Here is a 26,074-nt window from a genome sequence, read left to right as displayed (position 1 = left end):
CTGAAATTACATGGAAATGCAAAGAAAGAAGAATAGCCAAAAAAGTTTTGAAAATTAAGAACAAAGTTAGAGGACCTTTACCCCAATTTCAAAATAGTCAAAAGCTACAGTGATCAGAAAGTGTTATAGGGAAAGTGAACACACTTAGACTTTCTTGCCACCTTCTCACAGCAGAAGGCCGCAGTTACGTAAACATGATATAGCATGGTCAAAACAGATGCCCTGTTAGTTGGTTAATGTCTGACCCGTTGGCTGAGAGCCACTATTGTCTTGGGTCCTATAAGACTGGCCTAGGACTTTTAGAGGTGTGGGTTTGTGGTCTGTTCTCCCTGGGTGGGTTTGTCCCCCGTGTATGCCCGGCTGGCCACCACCAGAAGAGAGTGTGGGTTTGTCCATCTTGTACGTTTGGCCTGCCACAGCCAAATAAAGGAAATGTCTCATCTTCCTTTGGCTCTATAGTTCAGGGGTTAGAGCACCTGGCCACTGCAGGAGGCAACCAGTGAGCTTTGCCATTACAGTGTACTACTAGCAAACAAAATGTGGCATATCCATATAATGGAATGCTCTTTACCAATAAACATGAATGAACTTCTAAAAAATGCTATGATGTGGATGTCCTAAAATCATTATGATACATTTTAAAAAAGCCAGACACAAAAGCCACACATTGTTATGATTACATTTATATAAAATGTCCATAAAAGGCAAATCTACAGAAGGAGAAAGAAGATTAATGATTTCCTGTGTCTGAAGATGAGATTGAGAACTGATAAGAAATTAATAAGAGAATATTTTGAGGGTAACAGAAAAGTTCTGAAACTAGATTGTGGTGATGTTGAACAACTATATAATTTTGCTTAAAATAATTGAACTATATATTTATAGAAAACGAAGCAGGTTAGGTGAAATCCCTTGGGCTTGTAGAAAGAGAGGTAAAACGAGTTCATGGAGAGCCAACTAGATATGGAAAACCATGAGTGAGGCCCTTCTGTATGCGGGACACTTACAGTTAAGGATATTCAATAAACACTTTGCTGATATTCAACAAAGACTTCAAACTAGAATGTTTTATATTTTTTCTCTGTGATCCACAATATGAAACACATTATATATTGAGCTTTAGTATATATAAATCTGTGCATATGAAACAAATTTTAAAAATACTTAGCATTACAGTGATTTTTTCTTTTATATTAAATTTATTCTATTCTATTCCATCCCATCCCATCCCATCCCATCCTATCATATGTCATAAATGTTTCTAAAGAATCCATGAAACTGATTTTATGAACTCAATAATGTGTTCAGACTAACATTTGAAAAATAGCAATCAAGAAGGTGAAAATGATTATACTGAGACCTAAAAACAAAAACAGGCAAACAAACAAAAACAGAACAAAATCCACCACCAAGTAAAATCTTAACAGCAACAATGATAGCTATTCTTATCTGGTCTCCTAAGAGACCTGGTTTTACTTGTGGCTTAAAACTTGTTTACTCACTTCTCTACCATCACCCAAGATACAATGAAAAAGAATTAGCATAAAATAATGAAAACTGTGATATATCAATTTAATTTGGAGTTTTTGTCACAACTTAATAAAAATACCAGTAACTTATTGATACTGTTGAGAGCAGAGTAAAATATAAAACTACCTTGAACCCCAAGCAATAAGGTTGAGATACTAGATTACCAAAAGGGCAACTTTATAAAATGGTTTTACCTATAACATAGTGCTGGTGTCAAGGAATAGTTTCTGAATCATGGTGGCTGCACTAAGTGCCTATTAATTCTCTGAACCAATTTCAATATGAACTTTAAAAAGCTGGAGATTTAGATAAAATAAGCAAATATGTAAAATCTATAGATGACCACATTACTGATTTTTAAAAACTATATAATTTAAATAACAAGTTTGTTTTAGTTCCTCAAAGTAACAATGGAAGTCTTATATTCTTATATATGAAATTATTATCACTATTTAAACTAACAAGTATGTCTTCATTTATAGATTTATAGACTGCAAAGCTCTATTTCCACAGTGGATCACTGAATCATATCTTCTAATCCTTCTGATTAGAAGGATTATAACTTGATGATTTATAACTTGATGATTTATATAAAGTTAGTTTAGCCGCACGGCTAGATAAACATTCTCTTTTGACCTGTATGACATTTGCTGAAGCTAAAAGTCAAAACTGCAATTTATTTCATATCTATGCATCACAGATTATGTCATCTTTTCCAACCAGTATGTATTTATTACACTAATCTGTGACTTGAGATTACCCTGCCTCATAGAAATATTATATTCTGGAAGCAAGCATTATAGTAAGTTCAAGGCAATAGCACTAATTTTTTTTAAAATGGATCATTTAAACTTACATTTTATAAAACTAGAATGACTATTTATGTGGAAGCATTAAAAATATCTCTCTGCAAAATTTCTCAGCAGAGCTTCCTACCTCCTAGCTTCCCAGTAAAGAGGGTTTGCTCCCTAGATGTCATTCACAATAGTTAGTGACACTGCATTACCTGGATGTACTTATGTTCGGCCAGCCCACCAGGCACTTTGAGAAGGTTGTTGTTATTCAAGTGAAGTTCTCTCAGATGGGGAGTATTGGCCAGAGAGCCATTGTCAACCGTAGAGATGTTGTTGAAGCTTAGCCCCAACCTGCAACAGAAAAGAGAAGACAAGGGCTTACCCCACACATGGATGTCTTCTCACAAGCATGTGATTAACTAAGTCATGAGAAAAGGACATTTTTGCACTCACTCTTACCTCTGCCTAGAGTGCTTTTTTCCCAAACCTGGTGAACTTGGACAAAGCCCACCAGTTCTTAAGATTTCATCCTAGAGTTACCTTCTTTAAAATTCCTCTGACAGTAGCAGACTGAATCGGTACCTCTAGTAAATGCTCATAAAGCAAGTTTCTTGCTGTCACCTTCTTGTAAAACTCAAGGGACTCTGTACTTGTGTGTCTTTCCTTGAGAAGTGATTGTCTTGTGGCACATTCAGTACTAACACAGAGCTTGAAATGGTCAATGAATAGCTGTTGAGTTGATTTTTACATATAACGAATGTAGTGAATTCATTTGGGAGAAAAATAAAAGGAATATGGTTATCATTTTGGTTACTTTGAAAATTAAGCAATTGTATATTCACCACACACATTTATTTGTTGGAAATAGAAGGTACAAGGTTCTATGGGTCAATAAACCTACCTTCCAGAAAGGTTACCATAGTTAGCATCTTGTACTAATTTGAAAAAATTCATCAATGACCATCTGTTACTGTTGGGATATACCTGGTGCCAACATCCCTGATTTCTGACCCTGGTCTCTGACCTAGATCTCTAGGGATGAGACAAGAAGATATTGGAAGAGAGTCAGAAACCTTCAAGGGAGAAAAAGAGGAAGAATCTATTGGATTTCTTCTAACCCAGTGAAGGAGACTTGGGCACGTTTTATAGGATGGTTTCTGTTTGCCTTCAGCTAGCTCTGACTTTTGAGACTTTTTAAGATTTAGATGCTGGCTTAGGTAACCAAAGTCTCCCAATTTTAATCATGATTTGGTATTTGAAATAACTCAATGAAGAGCAGAGTTGGTTTATTTTAGCTATAGATTCTTAACCTGGCATCTTGGCTCAGAGTCTTTTGGTTCTCCCTTAGTCTTCAGCACTCATCTCTTGTTTCTGGCCTCTCCTTTTTTTATTTCAGAATCATGCCTCCTATTTCTTACAACACTCTATGTCCCATACCCATTTGGGAATAACATATTTCTTAAGATATAATATTCCTCATAATTTATCCAAGGAAATTTCGATTTTTAAATAATTTACTGATATATTCAATAACTTAATATGTTCAAGACATTATCCTAGGCTTGTGAGGGCAGAGGGCACATGGTTCAAGAAACAAGGATTTTATAGTTTAATAGACACATTTTTTCTGGACTTGATTCCAAAAAGAAATGTGTTTGATAAATTTAAGAGTTAGAAAAGTTTCCTTGGCCAATGAGGACATCTGCTCTAATTTAATGAATGGAATTCAAATCCATTAAAACAGAAATTCTCTCTTCTATTGGCCTTTTCAAAGCTTATTAGCTCTTTATGCTTCTTTCTATTTGATACAAAGCATATGATGTTAATGTTAAAGTGCAGAACCTCAAAATGTCCATACCATTTTCAGTATGAAATAAATTGTGTACTAAAAAGGCACAAATATTATGCCTTGAATGGTTTACCATATTTAGAACATTAGACCATTGTTAATTCTTATCTCTATTACTCCTCCAAATAAAGATCCAATAATAATAATAGCTGTCCTAAAGACAGTTCTGCACAATAAGCATTTTTCTGCAGCTAGAGGGATCGAATTAACAAAGAAAGTGGGTGATACATACTACTATTTTGAAAAATATTTTCTACATTAGAAGCTGAAATTACAGTTGAACATCGACCTAGGATCCAGGAGATCACAGTTCAATTCCCAGTCAGGGCACATGCCCGGGTTGTGGGCTTGATCCCCAGTCAGGGGCTTGTAGGAGGCAGCCGATCAATGACGACTCTCATCATTGATGTTTCTATCCCTCTCTCTCCCCCTCTCCTTTATTGATCTGAAATCAGTAAAGATATATTTTAAAAAAAGAAAGAAAAGAAGCTGAAATTATAATAGCTTTAGATAGAGGATTTCTTAGCATTTGAGACACACCAGGGTAATATTTTGTAGGGATTGTCATCTGCATGGGCTCATCTTCAGCCTTTACCATCCACTGGGTCATTGAGAAATATCCACAGAATGGGAAAAGCTGCATTATCTACCCATCTGGTAGTAGGTATTTCTCCAAGACGAACTGAATATTTCATTTTTATTTATCTACCATGTAATTTATCTACAAAAGGAAGAGTGAGCCAATTTGGAATAACACCATGCTTCTCTGTAAAAACATTCAGCAATAGTGTGGCTCAAGAACAGAGTGTTCCTTGAAGACAACTGAAAGAGTTTGCCAGAACTCTCCTCTTTTTATTACTTAACCAGATCGTAAATATAGCAAGATTGAAGTTAGCTTAGAAAGCAAGACACTGAAGAAGAGCTACACATTTTTTAAAAAAAAATTTATACTACATTAAATGTCCAGAGATAATTTAAACTTTTCAGAATAAGAATTTGAGAATATCATCATAACTATTCTAACTCTATAATGTGGTGTAGGATGCCCAATATTTCTATGTCCTGGTAGTTTTCATTTTAATGCATTTTTAAATTCTGGACACTGCGTTATAATTTACTCAAACTTCAAAGCAACTAAGTTAGAACATATTGAATGAACATACTGATTTAATTAAATGCCTTCTAATAAGTTATATCTTAATCTAACAACAATAGGGTATTCATAAAATAAGAGGTTGATCTTGGTGGTTACAGTAAGTATACTATTTCATTAGTGTGTTTTTTTAAAGAAATAATTAGGCTAGCTGAAGTCTGAGGTTGTTATAAACAACAACAAAACAAGTGGTCCAGCCCTGGCAAGGTGGATCAGTTGGCTGGAGTGTGGTCCTGTACACCAAAACGTTGTGGGTTCAATTCCTGGTCAGGGTACATACCTAAGTTGTGGGTTCCATCCCTGGTGCAGGTGCACATGGGAGGCAACCAATTCACATTTCTCTCTCTCTCTCTCTCTCTCCCTTTCTGTCTCTCTAACCATAATCAATAAAAACATATCTTTGGGTGAAAATTTAAAAAATGTGGTGCAGTAAAAAAATCAATCATGTTTCTAATTCTAAGCATGTAGGCACTAATACACATAGCCATTTCACTGACAGAATGTCATGAAAGAATATTATTACTTAGCCAAATTATTCAGTCCTTTCAGGCTAGCTGCATCGACTCTGGTGATTTTGTTGCCATCCAGATGTAATTCAGTAAGGGAAGGAGGGAGACCTGGAATACAAATACAAATGTTAAATTAGCATGTGAACATCATTACAAGAATGTAGAAAGACGTAATGAGGACCCATATGCCATTTTCTAAAAGATATACAGTACAAACTATTTGCTTTTTGTCTTGTTTATTAGTTTTGCTTTTAATCATTTTCCTTCATCCCTTTGATAATAATATATGACCTTGAAAGTAGGGTGAGACATTTTTACTTTCCTCCTAGATTGAATTTAACAGACACATAGACTGTGCTTAGCATGTAGTAGATTCCACCCCCCCAGGAGTTGTTAGGGCACAATTGCAGAACTGCAGTGAGACCTTGAATCTCATTAAGTTCTTACACTTTGTTAATGGGGTAACCATGCCGTTGACAAAAGATAATAACTCTACAATGAAGAGCTGAACAGTTGAACTGTAGTAAAGAGATTATATACTATATAAGTTAACTAGTTATTTCATTAATGATCATCATTAACAACTAACATTGATGCCCTGGCTGGTGTGGCTTAGTTGGCTGAGCGTCATCCTGTGCACCAAAGGGTCTCCGGTTCGATTTCCAGTCAGGGCACATGCCTAGGTTTCGGGTTCAGCCCCCAGTTGTGGTGCATACAGGCGACAGCGATCAATGTTTAATGTTTCTTTCTCACATTGATCTTTCTCTCTCTCTCCCCCTTTCCTTTCCTCTCTAAAAATCGGTAAAATCATATATATTTTTATTTATTTATTTTTTAAACATATCTTTATTAATTTCAGAGAGAGGAAAGGAGAGGGAGAGAGAGAGATAGAAACATCAATGATGAGAGAGTCATTGATCGAGCCTGCAACCCAGGCATGTGCCCTGACCGGGAATCGAACCCTGATTGCTTGGATCCTAGGTCGATGCTCAACCGCTGAGCCACGCCTGGCCGGGCAGTAAAATCATATTTTTTAAAAAAACTAACATTGATATACTATTCTTAGTCTTAATCACCCTTTCCATAAAAATATCAAAAGCCTCTGTACATGGGTGTATAGAAAGACTTAAAGTTTCCTTGGACTTTTAAAATCAAGACTGTTTCTATATAAGAGTGGGGTGCAAAGGCCTGTAACCAAGTGATCTGCCATATGTAGAGCACGTGGAGAAATCATTTTAAATCCAAAGTATCCACGAAACCTCTGGACATTACTTCTTGAATGGCTAGGAATTCTAAAAATGTAATATAAATATAAAAGTTTAATATTTTATTTTCATTTCCTCCTGACATCTGAGGAGGTATTACGTTTTTATACAAGTTTTTAAACAGCATATTGTTCCACTTACAATAACAGCAACAACTACAAAGAAAACTGCAAATTGGCTGCATGTAGAACTAACATCTGCTTAGCAGAAAGTGTTGGTTATCTGTCCATTAAGAACAGAAATGGAAAATCACATGTTATGATTGGTCTAAAATTTTCATTGCATCCCACTGAGTTCTGTCAAGGTTGTCTATTTAATGTAAAAATGTAGTCCATATTTGATTTGAAAATGACTGTTAGTTTCTCTATTTATGTGGGAGATGCTGAGGAAAGGTTTTACTTACTGAATGCCTGTTTTGTGCCAAACACTGAAATTGGCACTTTTGCTAACTTAGCTCGTTTAATTTTTTCAATATTTAAGTTATTTTTCATTTGTCCCATTTCATAGATGAAGAAACAGAGATATACAGTTACAAATGTTGTAGGTTATCTAGCTACTAAGTAGGGAATGTAATAAGTTCCCTATGGCCAGAAAGAGTTAAAATAACATGCTCTTAACTGAAGGAAATGAAACCACAATTGCATTATTCTCATGAATAAGTATCAGGAAATCACAGTCACTCTTGGAATAAGGGATTTCAATGACTTGAATCTCCACAGAATAAATACGTGAGGATTTTTAAACTATTTCTATGAGTAAAACAAGTAAGTATATAAAAAGCAATGAATGCATATATTTTCTTCCTATTACCATGACAAGATGTATTTAAAATGCTGTGTTTCCAGAACACCAAGTTATCATCACATCTGTCATTCTTACAAAGTTTCTAATTGTCTCCCTTTGGGAACATTAGTTTCCCAAAAGGAAAGTTGTAGCCAGGCGGAAGTTTGATTGTGGAAGAAAACTTTGCACAGGATAGAGTCAAGTTTATAAAGAACATCATCATCCTTTGGCACTGTAGCATTTAGCCAAAGAACCTAAAGTATAGTTACTTTATCTCTTTTCTTTTCTGTTTTTATATTAAGATAAAACATGCTCCTATGTCTCTGGATCTATTTTGTTCATCAGTTTATTTTGGAACAGACTGAGGGACCTCAGTGGGAAGGCAGGGGTGGGTGGGTGGGGAGAGATTAATCAAAGAACTTGTATGTTTGTAAGCATAACCCATGGACACAGACATTGGTATGGGAAAGGCCTGGGGGTGGGGTGGATGCGGGGTGGAGGGGATCAATGGGGGAAAAGGGGGACATCTGTAATACTTTCAACAATAAAGGTAAAAAAAAATTTAAAAAGAGATAAAACATATTGACAGCTTATTTTGGACCAAATACTATGTGTGTGCATTACAAGGCTTATATCTATTAATCCTCACAAATATTCTCAAAGAAAGATGCCATTAATATCTTCACTTTATAGATAACAAAACGGAGGTTTTAGATATGTGAAATAATTAGGCTAAAGTCAGAGAGTAACTAAAAGGCTGAGTCCGGCTTCTCACTCAGGCTGCTCTAACCTAAGAGTGAATTTATAATCTCTCCACGCCATTCCACTGCCTGTTTCCATCAGTGGTGGAAGATAACACTTAGAGATGAAGACTCTCTGAAGGTTGCTGATGTTCAGCTAGAAGGGTCTAGCCCAAGAAAGGTAGACTCACATATTAGATATTAGATATTAGATATGTATAAATATGCATTGGAGGGTGTAGCATAGCAGTGAAGTGAATGGTCAAACATTGGCTTTGTCAGTCCCGGCTTGGCCACCTCCTAGCTCCAAGACTTTGGTCACAATTTACTTTTCTTTAAGCCTCATTTTCCTCATTTATAAAACAGGTGTAATAATATTCTTTACAGAGATTGTTTTGAAATTCATATAACAGGATCCATGAAAAGCATTTGGCACAAATAACAGAACCTATGAAAGGCATTTGGTCAAGTGCTGAATAAAATTTAATTACTATAATTTTAATATTTAATATTAATGTTTAGTAAATAAAAGTGAGATGAGAAAAGAGTACCTAGGAGAGGGAAAAGACATAAGAAAGTACAGAAAAACAGACAACTAAGTGATGAAATGTGTCACTGAGGGATATTTAGGAAGATGCATTAAGGACAGCAAAATCAAAGATTGTTCTGAACGCAGGCCATGTGGCGGCATGTAGTGGGAAGACCTGGACCTTAAATTCCAACTACTTTACTTCACCTTCTACAGCTCTAAGGCTTTAGGCAAGAGATGATGATAGATATAGATAGATAGATGATAGATAGATAGATAGATAGATAGATAGATAGATAGATAGATAGATAGATAGATAGATAGATTAGCTAGATGGATAGACATAGATAATAGATATAGATAGATATAGACAAAGATAGGTAACTTTACATATCATAAAATATAACAAAGTACATAAAAATAGTAATATAAATAAAATATATTTGGGGTGGATTGGGTCATTGGGGAGAAAAAGGGACATCTGTAATATTTTGAACAAAAATAAAAAAATAAAAAATATATATATTTTATATGTATATAATGTACATAACCCCTGCATTGGGGATAAAGAAGATCACTTGATACATGCAACAGGTCAGAGACTCAACATGAATGTGCTGTATGAACTGTAAATCAATCTCCCTTCTCTGTCTATGGATCTGTCTGTGTCCATCCATCTACACCAGTAGTTGCTATTATAAGCCAAAAACATCCTCTGTAGCAAGAAGACTATGGAGAGGGCAAAGGGGTGGGAAGAAACAATTCTATGGAATACGTATTCTCAAGAGTTGAAGTTCCTATGGAAGCGCAGTAAAAGGTCATTGTTTTCTGTGTGCAAATAGCTACATTTTCTACCCAGTCCAAGAATAAGACACCAGAAAACGAGAAGGGCCAGATTGAAAGGAAAATTCGAGAACAGAGAGTGGTTTTTGTGAGACTGAAGAACCTAAGACAGGGAAAACGTGACAGTTAGAGAAACTTATTTTTGGTGATTTGATGCGTTTTCTGATTCACAAAGAGTGACGTATGCCGCTCTCCTGGGTGGCCCTTCACGCAGTGAGTTCCCCCCGTGACTGTGCGGGGCCTGCTGTTTAACCATCTGGCTTTGCTCCCGGCGATCAGCGCCTTGCAGGCAGGTAGTGTGTGCTATTCACTGTCTTGTATCTTGTGTTTGGAACTTTGTCTAAGCAAAATGAGTGTCCAAAATCTTTTTAATTAACAACAGAAGGTAATATTAATCCACTGCTTATCTATATGCCAGATATTCCTCTAATTATTTGTTTAATTTTAAAATAACCCAACGAGGTAGATACTAATATTATTTTCATGTCACAAATAAATAAAGAAATTTAGGCAGTTTTTAAGAACTGGTTCAAGGTCCCAGAGCCAATTAATGACAATTTGAAGTAAAAAAAGCAGCCTCCAAAATTCACACTCTTTATAACACATGACTGCCTCTATTAAAATAAGAGTATGGTCCCTGTGAATCCTCTTACTCAGAGAGTAATAAATGGAAAATCCTCAGAAGGGAAGAAATTCACTATGGGATTAGAGACTCGTAAAAATTGGCTCAATTTCAGAGGTACTTCCATGTACCTTTCTCTCTTCTTCTCTTTCTTTTTAAACAAAGTACTGCTAAGGCATTCTATTTCTTAAAATAACTAGTTTTTTCTTTGTGAAATCACAATCCTACTATATAAAGTCACTGTGCATTGAGTTACATCTTATAAGAGACTTTATAGGTGAAAGAGTCTGGCCATTTCCACAAGGAGCCTAGATGGCTCAATGGTGAGCCAGGCTCAGTAGAAACACTTCCAGAGGTAGAGAATTTACTAGAAATAAAGTTGGTCACATGAGTCACCATTCACATTTTCCAAACAATCTCTTTTAAGTGTCAACACCTTTAGATTTAGATTTTCAAACTGCTTTGGAGAATTTTCTGTCACCTTGAGGGATGGAGGTTATATTGGTGTCAGCAATGCGGATGTAGGAGAGCTTCTTCATTCCCTGGAAGGCTCCGTTCTCAATCCCTAAGCTCTTCAGTGGGTTGGTGCCCAGTTCTGCAAATGCATTAAGTGCAGAGCTTTTAGAGGACAGTTTTAGGATATTACAAGTCAGAATAGTGTCTGTTTCAACATGGAGTTTAACAGAAATGTGGTTCAATAATATCTTGACTGAAAAACAAAAGAGAAATTAAAGCAATGTTCCTCAAAGGGATAGTAAAAAGGGGTAAAAATAACTCTTACTAAAACAAACAAATAGCAACAACAAAAAAAGCCAATATTTGTGAAAGAGTAATAGTAACAAAAACAAAAACAACAAAATTATTTAAGGTTCATACACAGTTTTGCCCAGAAATCAACAAAAGCAAGTATTTACAAATTGCACTTATTATAGGGCTATTACTTTCTTAAAATACAATAAAATGTTGTTAAACAATCTGAATCTAACATTTTGTAAGCCAATTATAAAATTATAATTTTTGCCATGCATAATGCAAAACATTAGAACACATATTTTAAAACAAATAATTTATAGGTGTTCAGAATAAAACTAGTCCCCACAATGAAATGGATCCCTAAATATCTCTGATTAAGCACTACTTAATTGCACCCTGCATCTTGAACATGCAATAGGGAAACTTCAGTTCTAGAGCTTTCCCTACATTCTCAGATTCCTAAGGCACAGATTCAAAATCCCATTTCTTCTGGCCTTGCTCCTGCCATTCTTACAGGTTTAAGACATGTAATTTCCAGCTAAAAACCTTCCTGCAGCTAACGTTTACTTGAAATCTCTTAGGGTGAACCCTGAATCCTGGTCTTAGAGTTATAAGAATATCTGTACCTATGACGATCATCTCGTTCAGTCCATTGAACACAGATTTTCGCACTTTGGTGATCTGGTTCTCATGGGCACGAAGCTCCTGAAGAGTTTTGGGCATTTTTTCTGGCAATTCCTTCAGCTGATTCTTGGACAGATAGAGTCGTTCCAATTTCACCAAAGGTGCAAATGCTCCAGCGTCGATTTTGCTAATTTCGTTGTTGACAAGAATCAATGTCTGTAGGTAAGGAACAAAAACAACCTTTTCTTAATTCCAAAACCTTCGGCACATATATAAAACAAGTGCGTAGTCCATTCATTCCATTCATGGAACTAGCAGAGAAGCCTGCAAAGTTGCAAGAAAGATATTCTTCTATTTTCTTGCCCTTTTTATATAAAGGTTTTATCTGTCCCAGCATATTAATATTTTTGGCAACTTTTAAAATTTTTGTTTCTGAGTTCTCCTAATATAGGAAATTATTTCTCATTCATTGTTGCAATACCTATAGCTATCGCCAAACCTATTTTTGAACTGTCTCATTTTCTTCCAAAGATCTGTATGTCTAAGAACCACACTGTTCTTATTATTTTAAGTCTCTTTATCAACTAACCCTATTTAACAGAATCACTTTATAAAGTTTTAAGAAACTTGCATTTTCAGTTGTAGTACACTTTTATGCATACATGAAAATACAGAGGGACAAAAAGGAAACTAGAGCAACAGAAAAGCGGTAACTTTCATTTTCAGAAATGCAAGAATATTTTCTTATACTAACAGCTGGCTAATTAAACCATGTACATCCTCATGTAGTTCACATTATTTGACTAGTTAAAACAAATAACATAATTTTTATCTCATCATAAAATATTCATCGGTGATTAAAACAAAATCCTAAGAAATTCTAATGAATATTATAGAAAGTTCAAAAACTTGTAAGGGTTTATAAGTCATAAAAAATTTACATTAACAAGCAAAATGTCCAGGAAATCAGTATAAGCGAGAGCTAGAGAAAGATTGAGAGGACTTGGACGTGGACAACAGTGTGGTGATTGCAGGGCTGGAGGGAGATAGGTGGAGGTGGTAGAGGGCAGAGAGGGGATAAAATGTGATGGGAAAAACAAAATAAAATTTTAAATAAGTAAATGAAAGACACTTAAAATGGCAGATGCTTAATTTTAAATGCAAAGGAGATCCTCAATTGCAATCTGTGGAAGAAAATTCTGAAAGTTTGATATCATTAATTGCATTAAACGTGGTTTGAAAATCTGTTTTATTTCATGTTAAATGTTCAAACTTATTATGAAGATTCAACCTGATGAGGTATTACCTATTTCAGGTAACAAAATATTACTTCTTTGACTAGATAATAACTAGATAATGCCTCTACCTGTTAGTATGCTGTAGCAATAACTGCTGCTAAATTTTGGGGACAGTGTGGCATTTGTCCCCAATTATTTCTTCAGTAAAGTGGGAATAATAGCACCCAGGGGGGCTGTTATGAAGATTAAAAATGACAATGTATACATAGACTGCTTCTTTACAAAGTGCCTTTCAAGTATTACTGTTAGTTGAAAGTTTTAGTCCAGTGAAAAGCATCTCTGGTTTCAGGATGAAACAAATTTGAAAAATAAAACTGAAAATTTTGGTCATAAATTAAAATTTTAAGGACTATATAAATTAAAACATTATCTAAAACAGATCCACATGTGAAAAAGTTATTTGTGTATATACAGTATTGCTAAAGATGGTTAATGTTAGTTCCATACAGAGGGATATGTTTTTAAGAAAGTGTAGCTATAAAGTAACAGGCAATGGCAAAATGTTGAGATGGGGAAAATCTGACTAATTACACAGCTACAAGAGAAAAGGTCAAAGGTGAACCCCAGGTGTTCTTCAGGAGGTCAGCTAAGAGGCCTAGAGAAGTTGAATTAGAAGAGAATGTGTTGCTTGGGGGTAAGAAATGCCTTGAGTGCCATTTAATCTAAAATTGAAACCCAGACTCAGAAATCAGGACAACCTACTTCATTGGTAACTAAAGAAAACAGTGACCTAGCTTGGGGGGTAGGGAGGGGTGACGAAAAAGGTGACAAGCAACAGAAATAGGGTAGAAGTAGGAGTAAAAGTATTTTCACCACCTTCATCCAAGGAAATGATAAAAAGATACAAACTTTCAGTTAGAAGATAAATAGCTACTAGGGATGAACTGGTAATGTACAACATGATGACTATAGTTAACACTATAGTATATTTAAAAGTTGCTAAGAGAGTAAATCCTAAAATTTTTCATAATGAAAAAAATTAATATCTATATGAGATGAGGGATGTTAACAAATCTTATTGTGGTAGTCATTCTGCAATATGTGTAAGTCAATTCTTTATGGTATACACCTTAAACTTATACTATAGGTCAGATATATTTCAGTAAAACGGAAGGGAAAAATATGGAAATCTGAATTCGTATGTACAGTTTTCTCCAAAGCCACTCATGTAAGGCTTACACTATATCAGGTGTTGTTTTAAGGAATTGTATGGTGGATATTAAGTTTATAGGGAATTATTAGTGCACAGATTCAAGTTAGACTGCTCCTGAGTTTAGATCTCAAGCTTTGGGTCTTATTTGCTGTGTGAATATGAGCAAGTAACTCAACTTCTCTGTGCCTGAGAGGCCTCATCTGTATGAGGGATATCAAGAGTATCGACCTCATAAAAAACCTATTTATAAGAATTAAATAGGTTAATGCATATAAGGTGTTAGCAACAATGTCTACTAAATAGTAATTGCTAAACAAGTGTTTTTTATTATTCAATCTTTGAAGATTTTTAATTTTAAAAATTGCCTTACTATATTTTTTAAACTTCAATTTAAAAATATATTGAATATCGGCATTATAATACTCAATTTTTTATTATTTTATATAATAAGTTTGTAGAGTTTCTACTACATATAAGTACAAAACTACTCTTATACAACATGCACCACTCAAAGAACCAGAGAGCTATGAATTGATCAAATTATTGAGGAAACAGGGGGTATTTTTCTGTTAAATCCTTTTTTATTTTAATCCTTTCTAAATTTTCATTTCTCTCCTTCCTTCTCATTCAAGTGTGGCTTTCCTGGCTGAAATTATAATGTTTATTTGCATAATAACAAGGATAGAAATGAAAATGAATGAAAGAGTAAGAGCAGAGCAGCTGTTTAACATCCTCGGAACGGTTTAAGCTCTAACAAACCCTCTCTTTCTTCTTCCAAGGTACGCTTTGAAGTAGAGAGGCTGCCAAGAGGATAATTGCCTAAAAACATCCTCCACTTAGAAGGAGATGTGGAAAAGAAAGGTCACATTATTACAAATGCCAGAGTTAATGAGAACATCGCAGAAACTTGGTATCTTTTATTTAAGGATATGAGGAGTTTCAACCAATTATTCAGATTATACTTAAACACACAGGAAGTAAGGCTCAGAGACAGGGAATTTGCCTTCCTTAAAAAAAGTAGCTTTAGGGTACACTTATGAAAATAAAGTTTTTTGAAATATTTTAGTTTCTTGAAACTAGTAATATTCAATTGTCATTATTCCCTCTCTTATCATTCCAATGACAAATTCAACAGCCGCTGGCAAGCCTCGGTGGCGCGGCCGCTCACTCCCGGTGAAACCATGAACTGGACGCGGAGGGGCGATGGGCCAGGCCCTGCAACCCGCCAGCGGACCAGGGGCCCCGACCCTGCCTGGGGAGCTCCAGCTCAAGCCTGATCCTCCACTATTTTGGAGCTTGAATCTTTCACACCAGCTAGTTTCTATCTTTATTTGCCTGCTTCTTATTTTCTTCTACGCTTCCTTTCCTCTTGCACAGAAAAATCCCCTTTCTTCTTTTCAAAATTCTGCTTATATCCTAAGACCTCTTTATTCCATATTTTCTCAAAACACTAACTGGTAAAACCTGATATGAGATGGTCTGTGATTTTTTTCTCACTGGGTGCTCATAACATTCACTACTGATAGCAGATTATACTTATAATGTTGAACACTACAATAGATTGACTACACAACTTTATATGTGCTATTGTTCTAATCAACTGTTTCATGGAGAATCTTAAAATCTTAAGAAAAAAAAGCTTTGCTTCCTTTTAAAATACTGGAACATTTTCTCCTAATAGATAAATGTTTATTCCTTTCCTCATCTTGGCTGTCACAAAGTTGATAACTACATCTTGTCTTCATTATATGAACTCTATGGCATATTATGATCAGTTTATTTTACTTTAAATTACATTATTTCCCCTGAACATGTATTTTTCATTCTAATATATAACAGCCAGATAATTTATTTTTATGTTTATATTTTACTCTATATTGCCTATTCTTACTATACAACCCAATTATTTTTTATAACAGTTAAAGAAATAAGTGTCCATTAGAAGATGAATAAAAACGCTCTGGTGCATTTACACTGAAATACTATGTGGCCGTAAGAAAAGAAGGAGCTCTTACCCTTTGGGACAGCATCAGGGACCTGGAGATTATTATGCTAAGTAAAATAAGCCAGGCAGAGAAAGACAAATACCATATGACCCCAATTATATGTGGAATATAATGAACAAAATAAACTAATGAACAAAATAGAACCAAAGGCATGGATACACGGAACAGACTGAAGGGGAGAGGGAGGTGGGAACTGGATAAAAGAAGGTGAAGAGTTTAGCCAAAGAACATATATCTTAGTCCATGGACACAGGCAATAGTGTGGTGATGGCCAGGATTGGGGGGGGGGGGGAGCGGGTGGAGGTGGGTAAAGGGGCGGGAAATGGGGGACATCTATAACTGTGTCAACAATTAAAAAATAAATAAATGAATGTGAAATTAGAGTTTTCTATGTTTATATTCCCAACTTTAAGAATGAATTTCTATATTTACCTCCACAAATAGGTAACTGATCATTAGGCAATCTTCTATCTTATTTGAACATTCTAACACTTTACATTGTATTTTTAATGCTGAGCAAAATTCTGCATCCCTGAAATTCCACTCAATTGTCCATAGGACAATTCTGTCATCTTGTAGTTGAAGCAAGAAAATTCAATTTCTCTTCCCAGTATGGTCCTTCAAATACATCACTCATGACCTTTTTGCATGCAATTTAGATCTCCACATCTCCATCAGTTGTCCTGTAGGCATGATTTCCAGACTCTTTATCCTCATGATGATCGTTCTTCAGGTATTCAAAGGCCAATTAAAGCCCATATCAAATTTTATGGGGATTCTGACACCCTATGTGAACAGACAGTGCATTTACTCTTACAAAAGTCTATCTTAGCAAGGCTTAAACCTCTCTGATTAGGTTGGTAATTTCTCATTTTCAATGCACCCTCTCCCAAATACAGTTCTATTCATTCTTTGTGCTTTTTGACTCTTCCCTATGTCCTCGGAGCCTGACCTCTGGTGACTTCATCACCCAGATGTCTTTGTCCTCTGGCCTCCAGTTAGGTTCAACCGCAGACGACACTGGTAGGAAATCAGAAGATAGGGCTATAGCTCCCCACCTTTCTTAAGGCTTTGGGATGCCCTAGTTCCTTTAGACCTTGTTGGTTTCCACACCCCTTTGCAAATAATCTCTTTAGTAAAGTCTCCTCTGTGAAATGCTTTTGAGAATACCACCTCTTTTCTGCTGGAATCCTGACTGGTAGACTAGATGTGTTGCCATATACTAGGGTAGAGGGAAGTGAAAATCATAATAGAAACAAAGATACAGATAAGAATGCAGTGTGCATAATCCAAAATACAAAGCTATATATATGTATATAGCTTCAAATATATATATATTTAAAGATGAATTTATATTTACTAAATAAAATATAAATGATTAATACTTTTTCTCTTGGTGCCAATTTGTGGGGATTTACAAAATTATCTGCACCCCTCAGAATATGAGTAAAAGAAAACAAAAGAAACAAAGAAATAAAATAAAACTGAGATCAGTCCATTTTGTTCCACTATTGAAGTACAATATAATTGGGAAGATAAAGACTCATTCATGAAACATGAGAGAGATTAAGATTTAATGTAGTCTTAAGAAGCAAATGCTAAGTATATATGCAGTACATGTGAAAAATTTGGCTGATTTTAGGGGTTAATGATTGTGATGATATGCTCCCTCATCACCTCCTAGAAAGAGAGATGAATAAACACTTAGGTGCTTGTTTATTACCATATAGTACTCTTGGCCCTACCTAAGTTTTGTTTTGAAAAATACTTTGAGTCAGATCTTGTTAAAGTGAAAAATTTTTTAAAATTCTTACATGAAGGTTCTTGAGGTTCTTAAAGTCTCCACCTTTGATTTCAGTTATTTTGTTATTTTGCAGGTCCAGCAGCGTAGTGTCGGGAGGAAGATCTTTTGGCACTTTGTCCAGACCTAGTATGGGAATTAACCGGCGTTCAGTCAGTAAAATATGACACATTACTACAGAATCACAAAAGATGTGTTTACCAAGAAATTACTGTTACAATGATTGTTTTACAAGTACCATGTTTACTTCTGCTAGGCGTTATATCAATTGTAGTTTAAAATATCTGCTTTACCTTTTCCAACCAAGTCCAATGTAAACAGAATACATTATTTTATTATGTAATTACTCTTCTTCATAAAAGAAAAAATATTTTGTAAAAATGTACTCAAATAATTAGTACACAGTGTATTATTATACCTCATTGTTCTTCTTTTAAAAAGTTATTCTTTTGATAAGTATTAAGTGCTAGTTATTTGTAAATCCATAACTTTTACATAATATTGTGTCAGTAAAGAGCTTTAGCCAAACAATCAGGTAAAGATCCTTTTGATAAACCTAACACTGTCACAGATCTACATTTAGAGGTATAATTATATAAACACGCAACCATATTGTTGCATCAACAACTTTAAAATTTGTCCAAACTTTTGGGAGTTCTTTTCATTTTAATTGGAATACCAACACAATATCAATTTTAGTTAATGTTTTATGACTGATGGATATGTGGCTAATTAGAATAAAATAAATTTAAATTGTTAGTGTAGCTTATCTAAAATTCATTATATGAAGCACTCTTTTTGCACTTTAAATTTTGGTCTAAATAACTGAGTTATTGGTTTTAGTTTATAAATGTAAGCACATTAACTAAACAAATGTTCTTATGGTATTAAAAACATATTTATTCAACTAGATGTATAAGGATGAACTGTTTTTATTCAAAAGGAACTGCATTTAAAAATAAGTCATCATTTTTAATGTTAATGGAAAAAATATTAAATTATATATCTGTTTGCCTTTATTACATTGACTTTGTTTCATATTGATGAAAGATGTTACTCAAAATTTGAGACTCTATTAACTCAAGCTCATGTGATCGTTTCTGTATTTTAAAATTGTATAACAAATCAGAAATGTTTTTCAACCTTTCCATCATATCTGAAACTTGAAGTACTGAAGACCATTCTTTCATTCATTCAACAATGCTTTATTGAATACCTCCTAGACACCGTGAATTTATTAGGCCCAAGAGATAGAACAGGAACAAGACAAAAATTGTCCACATCATCATGAAAAATACAATTCAATGTACAGCTTTCAGTGTTTTAAAAAAAAGTTGCAACCGGGTTTATAATAACTGCTATGCTGGGAAGAAGATATCTTTCTAATTTTGAATCTTACATAAGTGCATACTGGTAAATTACCATGGTAGCCATATTTTATCTTTATGTCTTCTATGGAAATTACAGAAAATATATCTGAAATCACCTGCTCTGAAAAAAAGTTTAGTTTACAATTCAGTGATCAACAATTGTTTTAAATGTGAATAGTAAAATGCAGGTGAGAGGAGATCGGGCACCTTCACCTTGTGCTACAGCATGGAGGGACCTGTAGAATATTACGCTGAGTGAAATAAGCCAGTCAGAGAAAGACAAGTACCATAGATTTCACTTATAAATATAAAATATAATGAACAAAATAAACTAGCAAACAAAGCGGACACAGACACATGGATACAGAGAAGAGACTGACAGCTGTCAAAAGGGAGGGTGTTGGGGGCTGCGTGAGAAGCACTAAGGAATTAAGCAAAGAAAAAAAAGAAAAGAAAGACTCATGGACACAGACAACAGTGTGGTGACTGCCAGAGGGTGAGGGGATGTGGTAGAAGGGAAAAGGGGGATAAATGGTGATGGAAGGAGGCTTGACTTGGGGTGGTGACACACAATACAATATACAGATGATGTACTGTAGAATTATAGACTTGAAATTTGTATAATTTTATTAACCAATGTCCCCCCCCAAATTCAATAAAAAATAAATAAATGTTTAAAAATAAAATAAAATATAGGTGATTCTCAACATGCATAAATTAGATTCCAAGAACTCACAGAAACAGTTCACAGAGAAATAACAAGAGTATAGTGTTTTCAGTGAGAAACAGCAAACCAACCATCAGAACCTTGTAGGAGGGTTATTCAACTACACAATGTTGTGATCAGTGCCCTTTTCAGAAATACCAGTTTGATGATTTTATGCAATTAGGAGTGATAGACGTCTGCAAAATCTTTGATAATTAGTGTTCTCCAATCAAGAAAAGGCACATTTCCTTTCATTTGAAAAGAAGTTACTGACTACATTTCCTCATTACTTCATAAGCGTCTTTGTCAGTCTTAATTTCCACTTATGCTTATTTTCACACATGTTGGGCTTAAATTCTACTGGCTCTCTTACCATTTGTTCACTGCAAAAGCACTACTAAATTTCAGATGTGAAGAGAAAGAAGTGATATATTTGGATGGCTGACAATTTTAATTATGTGGTCATCCTAGATTTTATAACAACAGGAAATGCTTGGGGTAAATTAAATACTTTTTTTCTGAAGATTTTGCATAAAAACATCTTTATGCATTGTCATTTTTGTAGTTCAGTTCTTAAAAGTCATTTTAATGATCAAAATTATATTCCTACAATCTTCTCTGAAATACTAGTAAATTCATATCTGTTTGGGGGATTTCACATATCATTATTTTATTATTAAAATTTTATGTATTTTTACAGTTTATAAAAAATAAAAATAATGTTATCTTATTGACTTCACAACAATTCAGTCAGATAAGTGGGGAGTATGATCATTTCATTTTTCAAGATGATTTTTAGAAAAGTTTAATGAGATGAACAAGCTCATGTAGCTAGGAGTGACAAAACGCAGGCCAGAAGACACACCTGCTGGCTTCCAACAGGATGCTTTTTCTGTCTTACCTATGTATACCCCAACAAGAATTGTTCTGACAGCAGACCCATTTAAGGGCAAGATAGAGCATTGGGGTGTTAACTAGCTTGTTGGACAACAATAGATAGAGATTAATGGGGAAATTATCCTAGTTATGAGTTCTCAGAAAGAGGACTGTTAAGTATCAGCTAGTCTATGGTTCCCAAGTGCTGAGCAGGTAGACTCTATGATGTTCTTATCAGTCTATATCAAAATGAGGAAAAAAAATGAGGGCAATTTGGTTAGTTTTAATATAAATTATCACACACGCACAACACAGACGTACACACACACACACACTGCCTTCATTTAAGATATAACCTCTATAAAAATAATGATTCTAATAGCAGATGGCAAGTTGTTATTTTGTTGGATTTGGTTTAGACTTCAATAAAAAATTAACTTGTTTAACATTCAAAAAACTTTACTTGTCCTAGAAATCAGGGAACTTCTAAGCTAGTCCAATAATCTCTTTCCATATGTAAGAAAAGAAACACCTAATGAAGTTAAATGGCTTATACGAGATGCTTCATAGCTAAAATAGACCAAGACCAAGACCAAGATGATATGAGTCCACACTTGAACTACCTAATGTGCCATTTATGTATATAAATTTTCTGCAAGGCCCTGGCCTGTGTGGCTCAACTGGTTGGAGCGTCGTCCCGTACACCAGGAGGTGACAGGTTTGATTCCGCTCAGGGCACGTACCCAGGTAGCAGGTCCCATCCCTGGTCAGGGCACATGCAGGAGGTAACTTATTGACGTTTCTCTCTCACATGGATGTTTCTTTGTCTCTCTCTAAGCTTAATCTTAAAAATTATTTTATATCTATATATATATATGTGTGTGTATATGTATACACACATATATATATGTATATATACATACTTGCATGTTTTTAAAAGATGCTGATCAGTGTTTTCTCTTGAACATACTGTGCTTATTCTTAACTACTCATTTTTGTTTATATAATTTATGTGTATGGAATATGTCACCCATTCATTTCCTCTTACTTCCATTCTAACAATCCTTTCAAGCACTCATCAGCCTGCCTTATAATATTGATCCTAACCAACCCAGATAATGATGACCCCCACCCTACAAATTCCTTATGTATATGCTTCTGATGTATAATACTGCACTTTAGATTTCTTTCTTTTCAGTAAATTCTAGGTAAGGAAAAATTACTATGTTTCATCAGAGCTTTGATCTTAATGCTTTACATACAGGAGGTAGCTTTTTGATTGATTCATTTTAAAATCATAGTCTGCCTTGCTGTCCCATGGTGAGCAGTTCAGGTCATGGCTTCAAAGTCTTTTCTGCTCTATTTTTTTACAATCATCTCTTCATATCCTGCTCTCATGAGAGTTCCTATTTTTCCTCAGAAGTATTAGGATACAACTGGCTATAAGAATCAAAATTTTCTTTCTGATTCTTGGTTGTCGAAGAACATTTTAGAAATGAATGCTGCTATCAAACATCATTCCCATTATCTACACCTGAAAATTGCTCTCACTTTCTTATGTGTCTTTGACATATTTGTGAGGAACCTTTTATCACATATGTATCTGCTGAAGACTGCCTTTTCTGTCCCAAATGGTGACTGATCCAGTGGTAACAGTTTCTTTGCACGCCATATATTTCTCATACTTCTTGTGGGGAAGGATTGGTTATAACTCTTGGAGGGAGAAATAGATCCTCAAGTATGGATTAGTATTGTCAAAAACAAACAAATAAACAAGCAAATAAACAATTAATGCTGAATCTGATTAAGCCTCAAGATGTAGCTCCCAATTTACAAGAAATAAAGAGGTCAAAGAAACACGCTAAAGTCTACTAAAGTGATGGCTTCAACAAAACCCAATTTCTTCAAAAAATAGATTGCATGGAAATATGAAGAAATATTGGTGAAACTGTAGTTTAAAAGAGACATAAGAGCTATTTAAATTACTGCAATGTATGTACTGCATTTAGACCCTGATTCACACAAATAAACTATAAAACACTTATAACATTTATAAGATGATTGAAAATCTGTACACTGAATGAATATTTGGTGATATTAAGAAACTGTTTTTAATTTTATATATAATCAGGTTGTTATGTTTGTGTTATATATGAGTTTTAAACTTTCAGAGAAATATACCGATATTATTTGTTGGATAAAATGATATGGTGTCTTAAATGTGTTTCAGAATGACATGGAAGGGGGAAAGTAGTGGGAATATATAGGAAAATACTGGTATTAGTTGATAATTGGTGAAGCTTGGTGATGGGTACACAACTGTCCTATTTTGTATATTTAAAAAATTTTTAACATCTTTTTATAAGATTGTTAGTTGAATTTGAATTTTGGCCTTTCTTGATCCTTAAGATCACTGGGTAAGTTGCTTAAGCTCTCTAGGCATAAGTTTTCCTTCATCTTTCACAGAATTTTTCTGAGAACTCAATAAACTATTCTACAAAATAATCCGCTACTGCAGTGCATAGCAGGGTCCCAGTTATTGAAACCTAAAATTATCACCAATAAGGAGAAGATACTTGCTGATTATTACTAATCTACAAAATAATTGGCTACTGTAGTGCGTAGCAGGGTCCCAGTTATTGGTACCTAAAATTATCACCAATAAGGAGAAGATACCTCGCTGATTATTACTAGTCTGTATGTCTGTGACAAGTGATTGTGTTTTTTTTCCTTTATTTTTATTTTTCTGCACAATACAATTAAAATGCATATGATCTTGGAAGTTGAAATCTCTTTCAAAGGTATGTCACACACAGGTTTTTTTACCTAAAGCTCTTGAACCTGGGTGGGGTTTTTGGTTTGTGTGTGTTTGTTTGTTTGTCTGTTGTCAGTCAGTCCATCACCTTGCTGCACTCATCCCAGTTCCCACAAAGCTGAGAGCCTTGGGAGAGCTTATCTACCAAGCTCCGCCTCTGGGTGGCAACCCTTTGGTTTAGTAAGCACATGTTCCCAACAAATAATCAGATCCCCTAAAAGCTGTTCGTGGTCAATATAATGGTAACAAATCCTATAGTCTTTTGAAAATCTAAAATTATCAGTCTTTATATCAGCTTATTCTTTTTTGTCAAGAAATGCATATAAATCTGAGTGACTGTGTAAATAATTGCATTTTTCAAAGATGACGTTAATCATATCTGCCCCTCAATATGCTCTTATTCAACACAAACTTGTCCTAACCCCATCACAAAATGGAGTCACACTCCCCTGTTTCTGAATCTGGCCTGGCCTCCTGATTCCTCTATGAACTGATGCAATGTGGTGGAAGCGACACAGTATGACTTTTGAGGCCGGGTCAGAAAAGATCATACAGCTGCTGTCCAATTCTTCTGGGATACTTGCTCTGGGGGCAGCCAGAGGCTATGTAAGAAAGAATTCCGTCTGTGCTGAGATCACCATGCTGGAGACGCCACCTGAGACACTCCAGATGGCAGAAAGCAGAGCTCTCAGGCTACAGCAGCAGCAGCTGCCAGTCATGAGAGCGAGCAGTCTTTCTTGGGTGTCCAGCCTAGGCTACCAACCCATGGCCATGGCCACAGCCAATACCTGACCACACTGCCTGAGAGGCCCCAAGTGAGACAGCCTTTCTGAGCCCTGTTCAAATCCCCTGTACCTTAAATCATAATCAAAATTATATTTTTAAGTTGCCAAGTTTTTAGGTAATATTTATTCAGCAATAGTAATAGGAACAGAGTGGTTCCCTATATTTAATTATTTTTCAATGAGCATACTTTAATATAATTCTAAATTTTCCACCGAAATGCAGTTATTTCTAAGGCTATCTGAATTATATATTTGCTGTCTCAAATTCTGTAACAGGAACTTTATCTTCTTTAAAATAGGATTATTTATTAAAGTAAATAAAATTCTACTTACGATGTTAGCAGGAAGCTATTTCTGAAATAAAGGCTTATTAGTGAAAAGAATTTTACTTTTTTTCCCTAGTTGTCCCAGTGATGGATAGCACTGTTCTGTTAGCCAGTGTCAGCAATCTGCTAAACATCGTGTTGGACAAAGGCCAGGTTGTCCTAAAACATGCTTTTATTTTTCCCTGCCCTGTGGCAGGGATCCAAAATCCATGATTTATTCTTGTTGATTTCCAACAATATTTTTTTGTAATTCTGTCTTCAATTTAGTAAGTAGGATAATGGTGATACATTTCCATTTTTGGCATATAACCAAAACAATATGTAGACATCCAACCCCATCAAAATACCTTTCTGCTCAGCCCTACAAGTTTCCTCCCTTTTTGCCTCTTAAAAATGGCAATTTGACTGTAATGTTATTTGGATCAGTTTTGAGAAATAGAAGATTCCCCCTTTAATTAGATTGTTTTCCCAAGTAAACTCCAGGAAGGTTTAAGCTTCCTTCTGAGGTCATCTCTAAAAGGAATAAGAAAGAGTGAACCACAATTCTATGGCAACGAATTCCAAGTCAGACATGTTCCCTCCTGTTTCCAGTTTGACAGAATCAAGAATATTATAGAATTATGCACTAAGCCATGCATCTGTTCATTTATTCATTCACAAGTGTTTATTAATGTATGAGAGCCTATCAAGTATAAGGCATTTAGCTGAGTGGAGGGTCTACAAAGATAAATTATTGTCATGCTTCCCTTCTGGTAGAGCAAGTTAATGTTTAAACAGGTAATAAAAAGACACTGAATAATAATTGTTATATATCATTGATTGTTAAAGAATAATCAAGGTAAATGTATATTACAATGAAAACACAGAAGTAGACAAGTTCAGAAGTTGCCTCTAAAGACAATCCACAGTCAAAGTTAGGGGTCAATCTTGAGTTTACAGTGCAG

The 26,074-nt window shown here is 34.9% G+C and overlaps 1 protein-coding gene across 1 annotated transcript in view; it reads right to left on the bottom strand.

Moving 5' to 3' along the window:
- Positions 1 to 26,074, bottom strand: part of DCN (decorin) — a 39,269-nt gene that overhangs the window by 3,423 nt on the left and 9,772 nt on the right. The window contains exons 3-7 of the mRNA XM_016215268.2: positions 18,266 to 18,378; positions 11,997 to 12,210; positions 11,099 to 11,212; positions 5,850 to 5,943; positions 2,537 to 2,675 (exon numbers count right to left, since the gene is read on the bottom strand). Of these exons, the coding sequence (XP_016070754.1) occupies positions 2,537 to 2,675; positions 5,850 to 5,943; positions 11,099 to 11,212; positions 11,997 to 12,210; positions 18,266 to 18,378 (674 nt within the window). The remainder of the gene's footprint in view (positions 1 to 2,536; positions 2,676 to 5,849; positions 5,944 to 11,098; positions 11,213 to 11,996; positions 12,211 to 18,265; positions 18,379 to 26,074) is intronic.

Source organism: Miniopterus natalensis, chromosome 2 (assembly GCF_054644295.1).
Source record: "Miniopterus natalensis isolate mMinNat1 chromosome 2, mMinNat1.hap1, whole genome shotgun sequence".
Taxonomy (NCBI): domain Eukaryota; kingdom Metazoa; phylum Chordata; class Mammalia; order Chiroptera; family Miniopteridae; genus Miniopterus; species Miniopterus natalensis.
The sequence above is the reverse complement of the archived record's forward strand: the minus strand, read 5'-3'. Positions and strand labels throughout refer to the sequence as shown.